Below are 17,861 nucleotides of genomic sequence, written 5' to 3' on the forward strand. Positions count from 1 at the left end.
CCATGCCAACACCCCAGACACTTCCCCAAATTAACCCGACTTCCTGTAATTTCTCCAAAATTTTTAACAACGGCAACTGTCTCTTGTACACTCTCTTTGGTGGTGCAACACACTGCTACATCATCAGCGTATGCCAAAACCTTTACCTCAGCGTCAAGCAGTCTGAAACCATGGATGGTCTCGTTTTCTATCATGGCCAAGCATAAGCTCTCTATGTACAATGCAAACAAGAGTGGACTTGCCGGACATCCCTGGCGTACAGAACGTTCGAACCTGATGGGAGACCCCGGGATCTTGTTAATAATTAGTCGTGTAGTAGAGTTTTTATACGCCAAAGAGCCAAGGCCGGTGCTAGAAACTCCACTGCAAATTGTCCTTAGGCAAGCTTGATGTCAGGCTATGAATCGTGTTAATATCACTATAATAAAGCGTTTCAGAACAGCACAGGACCAGCCAGGCGTCATACAACGCAAATTTCGTACCGAGTGTGTCAGCCAATGCTCCAACCCCCATTACAAAAGCTTCAGGCATAGTTGTTTATCGTCGCCAGCCACAGCGTACAGAAATCGCACAAAATTCCTTGCGGGTGTGTAATGGATACCACGCTTCTCCGAAGAATGACAAAGGACCTCATAGTGAATGTCTCTTTACAACACAAGAATTATAATGATTAATTGCGCAGTGGGTGCCCAGCATGTGTGCTTGTAGCAGTTACCCCCCAAAAATGTTCAGACAGGCTACGAAAGTCCACTCTTCCAGCTTTCCCTGTCACTGTGCTCCGTGGTCTGCGCAGGCCTGGCTGTTTTTTTTTTTAAGAGAATTTATGAGCTTTAATTTGTTAAAGGTCGCATGGGAATACTGCACGGACTATTTGTCAGACCCTGCTCAACTGTTCTTTTGTTGTTGTTTTTTTGTTTCAGAAGTCGTATAGTTTTCCGTTCTTTTTTGCAGTATACACTGCTCCTTTCCCTGCGGACAACGAAAAATAAAAGAGTCCACCCGCACATATCGCGCCCCGAATAATCCAGCAAGGTTGTGTCGTGCGCCATAAAACCGTATAGGGAGTATAGAGTGCCCGTGCTTGACCTCTCCTTCGAGCGACAAGACAAGCGCAACGCGCGCGACAAAAAGTAAACGGAAACGTACACTCCTCCGCCAAGCGTGTAATAATAACGCGAAGGAGTCCGAACAGTCGAAGGACGCACGTCCTTCGGCGGAGCTGTTTTATTATTCCCCGTCGCCTTCGTCCCTCGACGGCCTCAATTGCCACCAGAAAAAGAAAGTACCCCGTGACCCCCTTGCTGGAGAGAAAGACAAAACCCAGAGGACCAAACGAAAACCCAGAGGACCAAAGCGGGCGTAGTAAACATGGCGGTCGAATAGCCACGGCGCAAAATACTACACCGTAAAACTTCACGCGCTTACTTCCGCCGCGTGTCGTTCGTAGCGTCGTCTTTTTCTCTTCCGCGGTCATTTGCTCAAGCCGTGACAGATCGGGTGAGTAGAAGTGACGGCTGGCGAACAGCAAGGAAAGAGAAAAAAAAAAGAAAGAAACAAAGAGAAATTGCCGTAAGACCTTTCCTTGTTCTTGGCGCGTTTCCTGTAGGGAAGGTTGTCGTGTTATTTTGCACATTTCGTCCGCCCCTTGGTCCTCATTCACGTCAATGCCTCACGCGAGACACGTCTCAGCGTCATTCTAGCTGAATGGAAACAACGTTAGCAGCGACTTCCTTTCCCCACCCCCACACCTTCTCACCCTTCTCCCACAACTCTGTCTTTCATTTCGTTTAGGTACAGTAACTCTCCGCGTTTTGTCTTTCTTGCATGTATGTACATAACTTTTAGCCGTACTGCTTCCAGTGTCTTCCGAACAAGAAAAAAAGCAGCCAAGTAAGCCATCCATGTCGGAGACTCCCTTTCGTATTTCCAATTTCCATACGCGCCCTTTTTCCGCAGGCCCAACTTTCGTTGTCTACTCGGGCCATTTTGTTTTATCCCCGTCGATATGATTTCCGAGCGCGATGGCTTGATCGTGCGTGAGGGGGCGCTACAGTGCCTCCCGCCAATGAACAGGCGAGAACAGAGCGAGAGAAAAAAAGAAAAAAAAAAAAACCGAGGCAGGCAGTCGCACAACGCACTTCTCTCGCGGGAAATTAGGCTCGTTGGCACTTGGCACGAGTTTCGGAATCGCCCAATCGTCGACGCGGAAATATAAGTTTGTCTTCGTATCTCTTTGTTTCCCCGAGATCCCATCCCCATCACCACCGACAGTGGTCTTATACTGTAGGTTCCAAACTTGGCAGCGCGTTGTAAGAGTCAGTGGCTTCGAGACTGTTCTTCTGCGTTGCTGCTTTGTAAGCGTTGATCTCTTTTTTTTTTTCGCTTTTACTCCATGGTCACGTATAGACCGTAGCAAGCTGTCCCGACGTTGTTCGTGCTACTCCATTCGCAAGCCCGGAATCCGCTGCTTGTGCTGGCAACACTGCTCACATAAACAGAGCTGGCTGCCACGTCCAGGATCATGGCGGTACTTCTGCCCTTGCTGAAGTTTGCAGATTGTGGCGTTGAATCGCTGTTTTTCGTCGGAACTGAAATGGTGCTTGCTGGCGATCACCATACATCAATCCAGGGGTCGGCCACCTGCGGTCCGCAGGCCACATGCAGCCTGAGTAGCAGTATTATGCAGCCGCTGGCGTGATGTGTGGAAACACTCCCTTTTCCTTGCCACTGCCTATCTGAAGACCAACACGGCAGTTTTGATCTTAATTGGGACTTTTGCTGTTTGTACCCTGTGTTTGTGAACTACAATGTTGTTACACGCGTGCTGAAAATACAAATGTCTATCCCAGTTGTTTTTAACGTTGTTATCCATTACTATTAGCCCGATTTCTCTTTTTGCCTGCAAGAAAACCCCGCAACCCCCGATTGGGTGCCCCCCCTCCCCTGTTTCGGCTTCGTAGAACTCAGGTATTGGCCTCAATCGGTAGCCGACAGCGCCATTAATCATTCAGAAGGATTTCACTCAAAATAAGGATGCTGTTTGTGCATGCGTGCAAACATCCAGCCGGTGTGAAGAGTCGCACAAGGTCTGTATAAAACATAGATAGGCTGTAAAGCAAGCCGGTGGCAGCAATGTTAGAAGGTGCCATGCTCGGGCAGGCCAGGCATTCCGAGTCGTAACAGCGCCCCCTCATACTTTCCTTTCGCACGCAATGAAAAATGAAATTTCAACATTACTTTGTTCAGTTTCCCTCTATTTTAGAGAGAAATGTCAAATGCCAAAAACACACGTGAATGATATTTAGCGTGAGTAATAGGAGCACCAAAAAAAAAAACGTAAGAGTTGTATAAATAACTACTGAAAGGAACTACTTCCGTTGTTTTACCATTTAGCCGCGCTAGGTTTCCAGGACTTTGCCGAACCTGATGCGAATGCACTCGTTCTCCGGCCTAGGTGCCACTGAAGTGATTCACCCCACGAGTGATGTATAGACCGATTTGGCAGCTTGAATGAACAGTTTTCCCGAATGACTGTGTAGAACTGGCCTAGAGTACTCGCAAGTTCAATCGTGACACTAAATGTATCAGTATAGCGGCTCGTATGCGCGATTGCTCGAGATAGCCATGTCATGTCACGACGACTCTGGTCTCTGAAGATAATGTAGGCCCTGTTATACGCCTTCGAGTGAAAATTACACCGATTTGACCCCAACTGAAGACGGTATACAAGCCACTGCATGTGCATTATTTAGCCCTAAAATTGTCCCATTTCAATCCGCGTGTTCTCTACATCTAGAACGTAACGAAAACGAACGTGTTCGGTAGACGTTCATCTCAATAAATTCACCAGCACAAAGGCAAATGCATGCATTGGGGTATCATCAAGAACGTACAAAGGAACTCTCATCCGACAATCATGAAAGTGACAAAGCTCACACTTAGACGAACCGTTCGCTTCAACGGCAGAAGCAAGCGGCTCCACTACGTTCTTTCGCAATTTCTTTGACCCCCCCCCTCTCCCCCAAAACCTGGGATGTTTTTTTAATCGATTTAAGCGCACCCGCTGTCCTAAAGGTGGTAGCCATCGACACGGAAAGCACTTTGGATCGTTTGCCTCTGCGTTGTTCACCGGCAGTAATTAAATTCTTTTCCGGGCCATTTCAGCCCGGACCAGGGGCTCCTACCGCCCACCGGCCTAATGGTTTCACCGTACACTTTATAAGGGCAAGCCAAATTCGGCGCATTGCTTAAGCATGTCTGGCACCAAGCAGACTATAAAACGACCAAATTGTTTCTTCGCGCTAAAGTGTGAAGCATAAAAAGCTAATAAAAAAAGAACGGGCAGGAAAGGTATAGGTATAAGGTACCCGCGCCACTTCCCGAGTCGGCTGCCAATTTGCTGCTGCCTTTCCCACAGCTGAGGCACTTAAAAGGTGAGCTTGCCCTGATCGGCCTTTAACCCGTCGTTATGCAGAGCAGTTCAGGTTTCTCGTGAACAGTGATCAATCTTGGCCAGTAGCTCTCGAAGGGCATGCAAAAAGAATTAGCGCAGCACTATGCGTTGGAGTTTTTACCGGAGCGCATTTAGATATGAATCGACTGAGCGTTGTGACGGCAGGAGAGTGTTCAGGTGACCTTTAGTTCGGTATGCCCTCAGAACCAGCTTTCTAAATTGCTTTATTATGTATTTATTTATTTATTCAAAAGTACCTTATAGGCCCATATATGAGGCATTGCGTAAGGCGGAGGTAAAGTTTTCAATTTTTCTTCATCCTTGATCACGGAGACCTTTCACCATGATCGACGGCGATGATGAACCAACACGCAGGAAGCAGTATAGAGATTAGAAGGAATTAGTTTATACGAACGGAGAACTACACATTGTCATGCGCTGCGTAGAAAAACAAGGGTAGAGTGAATGCGGCAATGACGACATCACCAGAACGCTCTTCAGACACCGGAGTACAAACAATGCAAAGAAAAAATAGAAGAAGAAGAGCGATCAGGTAAAACCCTCGTGGCATGAGCTGCTGGCGAGAAAAAGAAAAATTGCCGCATATCTGCGCAGTGAATGATGATGAGTGAAGCGAAGCATTCGTCCGTCCGACTCTATACGTCCCGATCCGTCTCTGTCTGTTCGTCTGTCCGCCCGTTAACTATACGAAAACCAATAATGCCATCTAGTGATATTTCTAAGGATGGATGAATATGGCTGTACCCTTTAGATCGGGTGGTGGCTAGCGCCACCAAGCCGTAATACTTAATGAACCAAAAACTTGATTTATTTTTTTTCCTTTAAATAGTGAGGTTGAGGATTCGTACTTTGCACTGAAGGGTTTAATTTTCATTTTCACGTATGCCTTGACTTTAGCCACCAATCAGATAACCTCCTTCTAGTTAATTCTACCCGCTTAAAGTCTATCTTGCCGCTGTGGTAGCTCAGTGGTTAGAGCATCGAACGCGTTATTCGAAGTCTATCTTGCCCTCCCTGTCCCTAAACCCCAGTGCTTTGAAGAACTCTGCGCCATCATCCTGAACTATAGGGTGAATCCCTTTACAGAACGTTATCAAATGTTCGGCAGTTTCTTCTTCCTCTCCACACGCACTGCATACCGTGTCTACCTCTTCGTATTTGGCCCGATATGTCTTGGTTCGCAATACTCCCGTCCTGGCCTCAAACAGTAGAGAACTACTCCGAGTATTATCATATATAGGTCCTTTCCTTGGCAATTTCCTGCTTAAAAGTTCGATAGATCTCTAGTGTGGACTTCTTAATCATGCCAATTCTCCACATGTCGGTCTCAGCTTCCTTCACCTTCTTCTTAACCGATAATTCTTTCTGGTTTGGCCCCCTGCTGTTTTCTAAGTATTTACCAGTCAATTTTCTGGTTCGCTTCCTCCATTTTGTATCGACATTCTTATCGACATTCTGTAAGGACATATACACACGACGCCATCTAGTGAGCAAGTCCTAAAGCTAACTAAAAGTGGCTACATACTACTACTACTACTACTACTACTACTACTACTACTACTACTACTACTACTACTACTACTACTACACCGGAGTGAACGACCCACATCCTTAGGAGCTTCGCCCCTAAAAGAGAAAGAGGAGCAGGGGCGCATGAACCAATTTGCCCAGCTACAAGTCTTATTGACGCATGAGAAAAAGGAATGAGGAAAAAATGCGGCGGAAGGGGTAGCCACGCTGACGAGCAATCCTGGCTTCTGCCGATGCCTCCCTTATTTGAGCCTACGGCTCTAAACGGTTGGCGCATGTTCTTGGGCCATCAAGCACTGCGTCTCTATATATATACGCCAGCCTTCCTGCGGTGAATCGGCCCAGTGCAACGGTGCAGCACGAAGTCAACCACGCTGTCGCATCGCTTCTGGAGCGCTCCTCATTTCCAGCCAGGGACAACGGGATGTGTGCAAACGGACTTTTTCCTCTTCTTGTAAACTGTGGAGTGTATAGTGTGATCTGGTTCGCTTGTCTATTTGAGCATGTTTGAGCATGCATAAAATGTTTGTGTGCAATGGAGAACGACCACTTTGTCCGTATTGTTTACACGAAACTCCGTCGATTAACTTGCTACGGTGGCTACACTACACCATGTCATACATACAACTGTGCCTAAGAGATACAAATATTAAAACAAGACCAATATGGGGTCTCACTCTTCCGCCTATTAAAGGGGCACTGACACAAAAGTTTTGTCCTCGTGTTTTGTTTATTTATTTTTTCGCTGCAATGTGTTGCTAGGGACCTGTTAGTCATGGCACGAAACATGGTTTTCTGCAGCGCGCGACAGATAATTACAGGATCCTCACTACAGACCATTCAAGTTTCGGTATGAGAGAGCTCCAAAAACGACAAGCCGCCGGGAGCAACTATGGCACACTAGCGAGAGCAGCGATCAATCACGTCAGCCCACGGAACTGTGACGCACTTCCGCACGATGCGCATCGAGAAGTCTCTTCGAACGGGGAACGGGAAGACAGTAACGCCATATACAAAAACTTCCAATGCCTATGCCGCTGCATGCGGCCACGGACTCGCGAGAGCAGCTGCTTTCCTTGGCATGGTACTTTCCTTGGCATGGTACTTTCCTTGGCATGATTGTCCATCAGATCTCATTATTATTGCGTATAACAAATAAAACGAGCCCTTAAATGTACACTTCTTTCTTTCATTGTCTTAGTTCAGTAACTTTAGCTCCTTGGCAAATTTAGTTGGGGACCACGACACCGCTGACAAACCAAACACAATGTTTTAGGCGTATTTTAGACGAAGTGTGATTGGCTTCGTTTCCCAAAGAGTAATCACGCAGTGCTTAATTAATGTTTGGCTTCTTATTCTGCTTGTTGTTGTTAGTGTCGATCAACAACGGCGCGACTGCAGTATGGCTTCGATCTTGGTACATTTCTGTGCTTGATAGGCATCTCTGCAATGTGCTGATCGGGCCTTCCTTTTCCATGATGCATGTCGGCAAGCAATTTTGCCCTTGATTGAGATTTCCCAGCCTGCCGTGTAGCTTTGTTAATTGGATTTCCGGATTCAGCCTGTCACTCACGCTCCAGATGAGTGCCCCTCCACAGTGGGTCACGTGAGCTGACGTCACACCTGCCACGCTAGCGGTCTCATGGCTCAAAGTTCACGCGCACGGCTCCTGGAGGTTTGTCCGAGTGGTTTGGCTAGAAGAGTTCGACGGGTTCACTTGACAGAGGTGGCGCAACTTGACGTAGTCCCGGATGTCTTTTTCGATGTTTTTTAAAGACGATAGTCTTTCTTGAGGAACTTCAACGCCAAAGTTTTTGTCTGCCTGTCTGTCTGTACATTTGTCTGTTTGTCCGCGGTAACGATACCTTAAACGGCACCTAACAATACCTCAAACGGTCAACTATATCTGCAGCGCCCACCAAAATTGCTCAAGTTTGAACGTTCATACTTGTGCGATCATCAATAAAAAAAACAATTATTGCGCATATCTGAGGCACCATAACAACACGTCGATGTTTTGTATGTGTGTCTTTATACCAGAAAAGCACACACAATCGATTCTAAGGATCATAGCGTTTATCTTATGTGAAAAATTTCAGAAGTTTGTTGTACGTTCGCCAGAAGCTTGGTGAACGTACAACGCTTGGTTCCGGAATATCGTGATACAAGTGACGAATATTTGGTAGCTGGTAGAGCAAGCTTGTAATGCTTGAAGTGCGGACTTCCATACACTTCTCATAATCTCGTCACGTCTACGGTTTCATGCATGACCTCGACTGCCCATACAGAGGGGCCATCAGTGTCTGTGATACTGAAAATAATCTGGACATCTGTGTCAGTGATAGCTTTTCGAAAGTAAAATATAATTATTCGATTTATCATTCTGCGATTCGAATTAAAAACTCGAATATCCTAACACCACTACTTCTGACTTAGAGAATTCTCTTTTACTTTCAAGGCCGCTTTACTAAGGGCTAGGGGCTTGTAGCACTTATCAAAGGTGTTCAGAGCGCTCCCTGTATGAACGTGAATGCACGAGAATGTTATCAATGCAATTGTTACTAAAAATTTCAAAATCTTGCTGCGAAACGCTGTTCATTGTGACCTAAAAGCAAGGTGGTAGATTTCTTTCAACGAAATGGGAGTCTTTTGCACCTATACATGTTAAACGGTGTAATGAAAGCTCACAGCTTCTTCGTCTCTTCTTGCAGAGAGAGACGAAGAAGCTTTCAGCTTATTCGTTTCTTCCGACTACAAGAAGCTCTTCTGAACAGTAATTTGTTTTGTACTGGTCAGAAGATTTTGATTGGTCGAGACGAGAAAAAAAAAAACATGCAGCCTCCATGGTTTCACTAATTCTTTCACCAATATGTGGCATCGTAAAGGGGAACAGGTCAGTTTGCTTGTTCCTCTGTTTGTACTCGGTGCAGAGACGAAATTTTCAGCCGTATTTTGGTGCAATAGCTATCAGTGAAGCAAACAAAGACGTATAATGGCATCTGACGCAGACATGAATCATTTTCTGCAACTCTGGCTTCAGCCACAGCTTTTTTTTATTGATATGTGGGGTTTAACGTTCCAAAACCACCATATGATTATGAAAGACGCCGTAGTGGAGGGTTCCGGAAATTTCGACCACCTGGGGTTCTTTAACGTGCACCCAAATCTGAGTACACGGGCCTATGGCATTTCCGCCTCCATCGGAAATGCAGCCGCCGCCGCCGGGAATCGATCCCGCGACCTGCGGGTCAGCAGCCGAGTACCTTAGCCACTAGACCACCACGGCGGGGCCACAGCTTCTTTTCTTCCACGTTATTTAAGCCTTCCACTGTATACACTACTGTCATATCTCTGAACTAAACTGGCACTTGGAGCTTGAACATCGCATCCGGGTCTCCAGGTATCCATATTCAATCAGAATACATCCAAGTGCCGTCCACTATGGAAGTGGACTGGCGGTTATTTTCGTCAAAGGATGAGAGTGAGGCCATCTTGCGTGGTAACTTGCCCATACCAAGAGAGGTTCAAGCGTAATACTTTCATTACTAGGAGGTAAAAAAAAAACACTTCATATTTCACTCCATCATGAGTCATGTGCTTTTTCAGTCTTACTTTTGCTTTAACAAGTAATGCTGCTCTTCAGAGGACAATTTCTGGACTGCGTTATTACGTGGTGTATTAAGTATTCAAGTTGTGTAAACCAAACTCGAAGGACGCCTTAGCTTCTCCTTTGAGAGTAGAACGTGATAGCTTCATATGACTACGTCAGCTTCATAAGAACGTGATAGCTTGATAGGACTACGTCAGCTTCATAAGAACGTGATAGCTTGATAGGACTACGTTAGCTTCATAAGAACGCGATAGCTTCATAGGACTACGTTAGCTTCATAAGAACGTGATAGCTTGATAGGACTACGTTAGCTTCATAAGAACGCGATAGCTTCATAGGACTACGTTAGCTTCATAAGAACGTGATAGCTTCATAGGACTACGTTAGCTTCATACGAACATGATAGCATCATAGGACTACGTTAGCTTCATAAAAATGTGATAGCTTGATAGGACTACGTTAGCTTTATAACATCGCGATAGCTTCATAGGACTACGTTAGCTTCATAAGAACGTGATAGCTTCATATGACTACATTAGCTTTATAAGAACACGATAGCTTCATAGGACTACGTTAGCTTCATAAGAACGTCATAGCTTCATAGGACTACGTTAGCTTCATAAGAACGTGATAGCTCGATAGGACTACGTTAGCTTTATAAAAACGCGATAGCTTCATAGGACTACGTTAGCTTCATAAGAACGTGATAGCTTCATAGGACTACGTTAGCTTCATGAGAACGTCATAGCTTCATAGGACTACGTTAGCTTCATAAGAACGTCATAGCTTCATAGGACTACGTTAGCTTCATACGAATGTGATAGCTTCATAGGACTACGTTAGCTTCATAATAACGTGATAGCGTCATAGGACGACGTTAGCTTCATAAAAACGTGATAGCTTCATAGGACTACGTTAGCTTCATAACAACGTGATAGCTTCATAGGACTACGTTAGCTTCATAAGAACGTGATAGCTTGATAGGACTACGTTAGCTTCATAAGAACGCGATAGCTTCATAGGACTACGTTAGCTTCATAAGAACGTGATAGCTAGATAGGACTACGTTAGCTTTATAAGAACGCGATAGCTTCATAGCACTACGTTAGCTTCATAAGAACGTGATAGCTTCATAGGACTACGTTAGCTTTATAAGAACACGATAGCTTCATAGCACTACGTTAGCTTCATAAGAACGTGATAGCTTCATAGGACTACGTTAGCTTCATAAGAACGTCATAGCTTCATAGGACTACGTTAGCTTCATAAGAACGTGATAGATCGATAGGACTACGTTAGCTTTATAAGAGCGCGATAGCTTCATAGGACTACGTTAGCTTCATAAGAACGTGATAGCTCGATAGGACTACGTTAGCTTTATAAGAACGCGATAGCTTCATAGGACTACGTTAGCTTCATACGAACGTGATAGCTTCATAGGACTACGTTAGCTTAATACGAACGTGATAGCTTCATAGGACTACGTTAGCTTCATACGAATGTGATAGCTTCATAGGACTACGTTAGCTTCATAAGAACGTGATAGCTTCATAGGACGACGTTAGCTTCATAAAAACGTGATAGCTTCATAGGACTACGTTAGCTTCATAAGAACGTGATAGCTTCATAGGACCGTGCTAGCTTCATAAGAACGTGGTATCTTCATAGGACCTTCAATATCGTTAGCCTCACCTCGCATCTCGGTGGACCCCTGAACCATTCCGGGAATGTCTACGTGCGTAGCACTTGAAGTTTTCAACTATCTTAGATTGCCTTCTGCAATCTTGGGAATAACCTACTTTGCCATTATTTTTGCCTTTGTGAGCGGGCAACCACGTGTACAGAAGACAACCGACGCCATTTACGCAGCTGCCCACTTTGTATGGTTTAGAACTTTTCATCCACTGAAAAGTGCTCAGCCATCCGCAGAAAAGAACTAATGAGAGCGTAGTGGGTGCCGTCCTACTAAAAAAAAATTATGCTTTATGGCGGGGCGGATACCTTTCGGAAAGCCAAAACGGCAGACGCAGTTGGCCTTTCCCTAACAGAAAGCTGTGCTGAGAATACGTATCATGCAGTGTTGTAATCGTCGGTGAATTATTTCGCGTACTCGAAATAAGAGCAATGGTGTCTGTCGGGAGTGCAATACTTGAAGTGTAGCGAAACATTGTCAACAGTGCGCGTTAACCTAAAGTGCTTTGTGCATAGCACAAAAAAAAATAGGCAACACCGTGAGAAACGGGGTTGAAACTGGAGAAGCCGCCTCGGTCTGTTCGTCCCTTGTCTGGGAGCTGTTAACCCTTCCTTTCGTGAAATCAAGCCCTGGTGCCAGAGCCCCTGTTTACCAACCCCAACATCACCCAGCGCTATCGGCTACATGTCTATCCAACCCCTCACGCAGTCTTCCCAAGTGGTCTGAGATCGCTTGGTGATGCCTATACAGACTCGCTCCTTTCCGTGCCTCCTCCTGATTTCGTACATCCACCCAGACGTCAGCGATCCATGCTGCTGCCTCTGCGGTTTCACTAAGCCACATCCCCTGGGGCTCCCCAGACGATCCCCCCGCCAGCCGAGTTGACGCGCCCAACCCCGACCGTGGAACAGTGGGAGGCGAGGCCCTTCGCTCCAGCGCCGACAGACACATCCAAAAACGGGCCCTGGAACGATTGGAAGCCGTCATCGAGAAGCACAGCCTGGTAGCCGACGTTGCTTAGCGTCCGTCACTCTTCACCCCTCCGATGGATAAAGTTGTTACTCACTCTCTCCCTCGACGGTCACCCGCCCTGTCGCGAGTAATTATTGAATAAATACCGTGGAGGCCGACCACAAAGAATGAAACGATGTATTGACGTTTCAGACTCCAGTACGAGAGCCTTGTCCACCATAGAGACGATGGAAGGAAAGCTAAGCGTCTAAATCAACTGAAGCACGCAACCGTGACGTCATGGTGCCCATCCATGCCAGGTCAGTCTCGGTATATCGACGACACGTGCCTTGATTTTCAGCCTGCCTGATCATTTGAAACTTGCGAATGTTCGGTCAAGGCGTATGAGGTTACCTTCTCAATCTTGATATTACTGCAGTGCTGTTTTAGCCATCACTCATAATTTCCGAATTAACCGATGGATACACAGAACCGAAACTTATTTTGTGAGATGCACCGCTGTGCACGTCTTAAGCTAAATCAAGATACGATAAAAAACATAAACTAAAAATATCACCACCCAAGCACTCCATACAGATGGTTAAGATTGTGGTTATAAGAGGGAAAAGAAGAGAAAAGTGAGCCCCGTAACTGTCTGCATCAGCGTGCGACACCTCAATAGGCACTGCGCCGTGCTCCCGATCGGGCTGCAGAAATAATGCCTTTCTCCTTTACTAACCACTACCACCACCACCACCACCGCCTCAACAGTAGCTCACAAGGGATATGAGGGTGAGGAGGGATTAAAAGGATAGGATTAAAGGTATACAGAGAGAGAGAGAGAGAGAGAGAGAGAGAGAGAGATGCGCCAGGCCAGCGAGCGACGACATAAGAGAGATAGGAGAGATAGGAAAGATGGAAACATGGTCACGGGAGTCCGAGGACGGGGCACCACATACAGATGGTTAACCAGCGATAACTGAAGCGTACGGCACCGGTGTTAAGCAGTGGGTTCAGCCCGACGCTGCACTGAAGCCTTTCACAAATATTGGTAACGTGTTCGTGCTTCCTAAACAGGTCAGACACACGTTGGCTTGGGTTTACTACAGTGTATATTCGAAATGCCGCACGTTGTGTACTTCGCATGATCAAGGTCATGGAAGAGTGTAATGAGTGGTAACATGCGTTTCGCAATGCTTTAATCACAGTGGTTGCTTTCGAACCACAGGTGGTCACAGACGTCGCCGCCAAGAAAGAAAGAGAACAACTTTATTTAAAAATAAAAGAACCCCAGTCCGGGTCTACTAAAAAAAAAACCCTATCCATCAGACAGGCCTAGAAGTCGCAAATGCTGGAGCAGTGTCTTCATGATGTCCGGGGAGGAGTCCACCAGCCACTCCTCCTGGGTCACAGGTCTTAGGTTTATAGGTATGTGCTTGGGGCTCTCGCCCAAGGCTGCGCGACCACCCGTACAATCCCAAAGAACGTGAGCATTATCCGGGAAGCCACCACATGCCATGCAAGCAGGAGACCCGTCTTTTCCTTGTATGTAATGTTGTGTCGCCGCCAAAACAGGAGTGCCGCTGGAGAAACTCGATCCCACCGAAAGCGAGCGTTCACCCCGGCGAACGCACTCTCGCAGTCATCTAACGGACGCCGCAACGCCACGTTGTTGCAAGCGTTTGACATCGCGAGCAATCGGTCATTCCAGCGACGCAGGTGGCGCCATGCAGCCGTGCTCCGAAGCTGTCACACGGCGATAATCTGCGACGCTCTTCGGTCTCTCAGTAGTCATAAACCAGTGAACGCGTCTTCACGCTCTGCGACGCTGACGTGCACGCTCGCGACATCACCATGTTTACTATATTACTCTATGACATCACAGTCTCGTCCGCCATTTCGACGTACCGTCGCGCCACCTATCGTCGCTGGAATGGTCGGAAACTCACAACGCAGCCAATAGAACGCGTGATTGAGAGTGCGGACGCTGAGAACGATGTTACTGATAACCCAGCCAATGGAGGCCGCTCATGACACCACTGGCGGATGGTTTTTCTTCTCTCCTAGCCGTATGCAGATTTCGCTGTAAAACTACCCGAGGATCATGGTATATTGCATAATGTGAATTCTGAGCGCAGCTTCATGCCGGTGCGAGGCTGACTGCGTTTGACGTTTTGACTTGATTTGTGGGTTTTAACGTCCCGAAACCACCATTTGATTATGAGAGACGCCGTAGTGGAGGACTCCGGAAATTTTGACCACCTGGGGTTCTTTAACGTGCACCCAAATCTGAGTACACGGGCTCACAACATTTCCGCCTCGATCGGAAATGCAGCCGCCGCAGCCGGGAATCGAACCCGCGACCTGCGGTGACGTTTTGACTTGTTGCAGCGTATCAACTGCGTGATAAATTTGAACTCTTGTGAAGTATAGGACAAAATCTGCTATACGCCATTATTCGACTTTCTGCAGATACGCAACGTATACCCGCTACACATCTGTAGGGTATCATGCGCACTTCGTTGATGTTGCATGTTTCTGATAATGATGAAGAATCATGGCTGAGCACATTACACTAGGTAGGAAACACTATGTTACACGTTCGTAGCACAATTACTATTTGTACGATACACTGAGTTGTTATTTCACTCTTCTCACACGCTTTATTTCACAGGTTAACGCAATTTCTTCGTCAACTCGCCACCTGTATGGGTTTTTTTTTATCATATGACTTTCGAGTAACAACGTGGCTCTGTGGTAGAATACTCGTCTGCCACACGGGGGGCCGTGGTTCAGGTTCTATTTGATACCGAGAACTTTATTGTTTGTATTTAACTTTTATGTCAATTGGCTACGCCACCAACGGAGACGGCGACGCCATTAAACGCAGGGACTTTCTCTAAAATACAAAATATATATTAAAAAGGGTGCTTTTTTTCCCCACAACAATAACCATCATCTGGCTTACTTCCGCTTTCTTTCTTGAAAACTCGGCGCTGGCCACTTTCCTATCAGGAACGCTATGTTACGCTGCTAACGCGCAGGTCGTTCATGACCGATGTGCCCGGCGCGCTGCTATAGTGCAAGGAAAAGAACGCAAGATAGATGACGATTTTTGTTGTAGGACAAAAAGACCCCTTTTTACTCAATTTTTTCTCATAGTGCAGGTACCTCAGAGCTGTCCTCTAAAGGTGTGAAGCAGTCATCGGGAAAGGCGCCATACTGAGCTTGTGGATAAGTATTATGGAAGAACTATCGTATATATAGTTCACCTATAACGCTAAAGAGACGTCGTATTTCAGTTTCTAGGATTAAATTTAAGCGTTCAGTTATTTCACATGCCCCGTGCACGATTATATACGAGGGAAAGTGTACGACGTGCAGACGCAAAAAAACAGTGTTCCACACTTGTCGTAATGCCACAGATATATCACTGACTGACGCTTCACCGCTTAAATGCTGATACATACTCTCTAAAGTGGTCTGATAGCCCTAAACCAAACAAATCAGTATACTTTATGAAGCTGATCCTCGCAGAATATTTCCAAACGCGACAGTTCTCCCTCGACACTTGGAGACATTAATCTACAGACTTCGACTGGAAGTAGCATACACAAACAGCTTCCTGCACAAAATACATCGATCCAACTCCCCAAAATGCCATTGTGGTCATGCAGAAGAAAATGTTTGCCACATTGTCTTGGAGTGCGTTAAATACGCGAATGAAAGAGAAGAATTAAAAAACAAATCAGCAAGTTAGGACAGACAGGCCCTCGCATTAAAGAAATTACTCGGACCATGGCCTGAGATGCATCTTCAGAAAAAGGCGAACGTCTTCCTGACAGACTTTTTAGTGGAGACTGGACTGGATAAACGCCTGTGATAGACATTCGGGGATTGATATATATGAAATGATGCTTTAGTGCACACACTAAGAGTAGAGTAGAAATATGTGCGTGTGAACATTTCATGACAGTGTGAACTGCTGCAGGCAAGCCGTACATTGACATGTTATTTCAACTAGTTTCAGTGTGCTACTATGTGTGCGCCCGCGTGTGTGCGTGTGTGTGTGTGTGTGTGTGTGTGTGCGTGCGTGTGTGTGTGCGTGTGTGTGTGTGTGTGTGTGTGTGTGCGTGAGTGTGTGTTGCTGATTGTTCATTTTTGCGTACCATTCAGTATCATTCTTTTCATTTGTTTTCTTTTTTCGCTGCAGGACTTATTGATATAGCGTAGCCGAGGCAATATGGACCCCAACCTCTCCACACTAACATATTTAGAACCGAACAGAAGATAACTCTCTAAAGCGGGCCGGGGGACGACCGCCAAAGTTGCTGAGTGTTAGAGCACCGGACGCGTTATTCGAAGGTCGCAGGCTTGCATCCTGCCGTTGGCAAGTGATCTTCTTGTCTATTTTTCTTCCTTCCCATTTACACTACAAGTAACATCCCCTATGCCTTTCCTGGTATTATTGTCGGCTAGTTCTCATTCACGTGATTACACGAGCGATCTTGCATTTTTGTCTTCATCTAATTGTGGCCACGTGCTCGGCATCGAAACGCCTCGGCGGGTGATGTAAACGAGTGTAAGGAAATCATTTCAACTATAACATCACGAAATGCAAGATGCAGGAAATGCGTAACGTACGTGCGAGAAGTTTCTTCTTCCTAAAAAGCTTTGCAGGGGCTTCATCGTAGAAAGTGCATCAACCAAGAGCAAACTGCGACAGAAACATGAGAGAACAAAATGGAAATCAAGTTTAGTGTGACTTGCACAATCGATGCGAATTGCTGTGGTTTCGCAACCTATTCGAACGTGGCGCATCGTTAGCGCCCGTACAAAAACAAAAAATGCAGAGCACAAAGCGCGAATAGGGAAGAAAGTCACAGTGAGTATGGATACTCTGTATGAGTTTTCCGCCATAGAAAAGTTATCTTTCCGTCCACTTTTGTTTTTTCGCATGTAATACATTAAAATTACTGCTACTAGGATCTCGTATACATTAATTTACACCATTGTATGCTAGTTCTCGTTCATATTATGTAACCAATAAGACAAATTTATTTCTGAATTTGGCTTTGTGACTAACAGCTAAAATATCAAAAAAGTTACAATTTAAACTGAGCGCCACATGCACCAATCGAAAATCAACGTATCAAAAGAACCACTTTGCCCAACTCACTTCAGCGAGGGTCGTATTCCTTGTTGAGGACTGCTGAAATCGAACAGGGCAATGGGCGAAGTAAGCGAGGACGGAAGCTCCTACGCAACACATGGGCGACAGAGAGCCACAGAGCTGTGAGAGCGAAGCTCCTAACTTAGGGCAACCATTACATAAAGAAAACCACGGCGAGGCCAGCGCAGCAGCCTCGCGCGTCAGTGCACCACAGCAACACACGCGCGCGCTTCTGGACGACTGAAGCGCCGTCTTCGAGCGCAAAGAGCGCGCAACCTCGTCCTGTTGACCGCGAGCGCTGTTCGTCCCCATCTGGGGAGAAGGAAATCCCTAGCCATCCCTATCCCCTATAGACGTCCCCAAGCCACCTCGCTGTTTCCCTGCGTTCTGGCAATAGGTAGGCAGAGGAATTCGAGCTCTCTCAGACTCT

General features: G+C 46.2%; 1 protein-coding gene across 1 annotated transcript in view; it reads right to left on the bottom strand.

Moving 5' to 3' along the window:
* Positions 1-17,640, bottom strand: part of LOC119179419 (uncharacterized) — a 43,103-nt gene extending 25,463 nt beyond the window's left edge. Inside the window, exons 1-2 of the mRNA XM_075868652.1 lie at positions 17,438-17,640; positions 16,903-16,975 (exon numbers count right to left, since the gene is read on the bottom strand). Of these exons, the coding sequence (XP_075724767.1) occupies positions 16,903-16,947 (45 nt within the window). The 5' untranslated portion in view covers positions 16,948-16,975; positions 17,438-17,640. The remainder of the gene's footprint in view (positions 1-16,902; positions 16,976-17,437) is intronic.
* Between the last annotated feature and the right edge of the window lie 221 nt (positions 17,641-17,861).

Source organism: Rhipicephalus microplus, chromosome 7 (genome assembly GCF_043290135.1).
Source record: "Rhipicephalus microplus isolate Deutch F79 chromosome 7, USDA_Rmic, whole genome shotgun sequence".
NCBI lineage: Eukaryota > Metazoa > Arthropoda > Arachnida > Ixodida > Ixodidae > Rhipicephalus > Rhipicephalus microplus.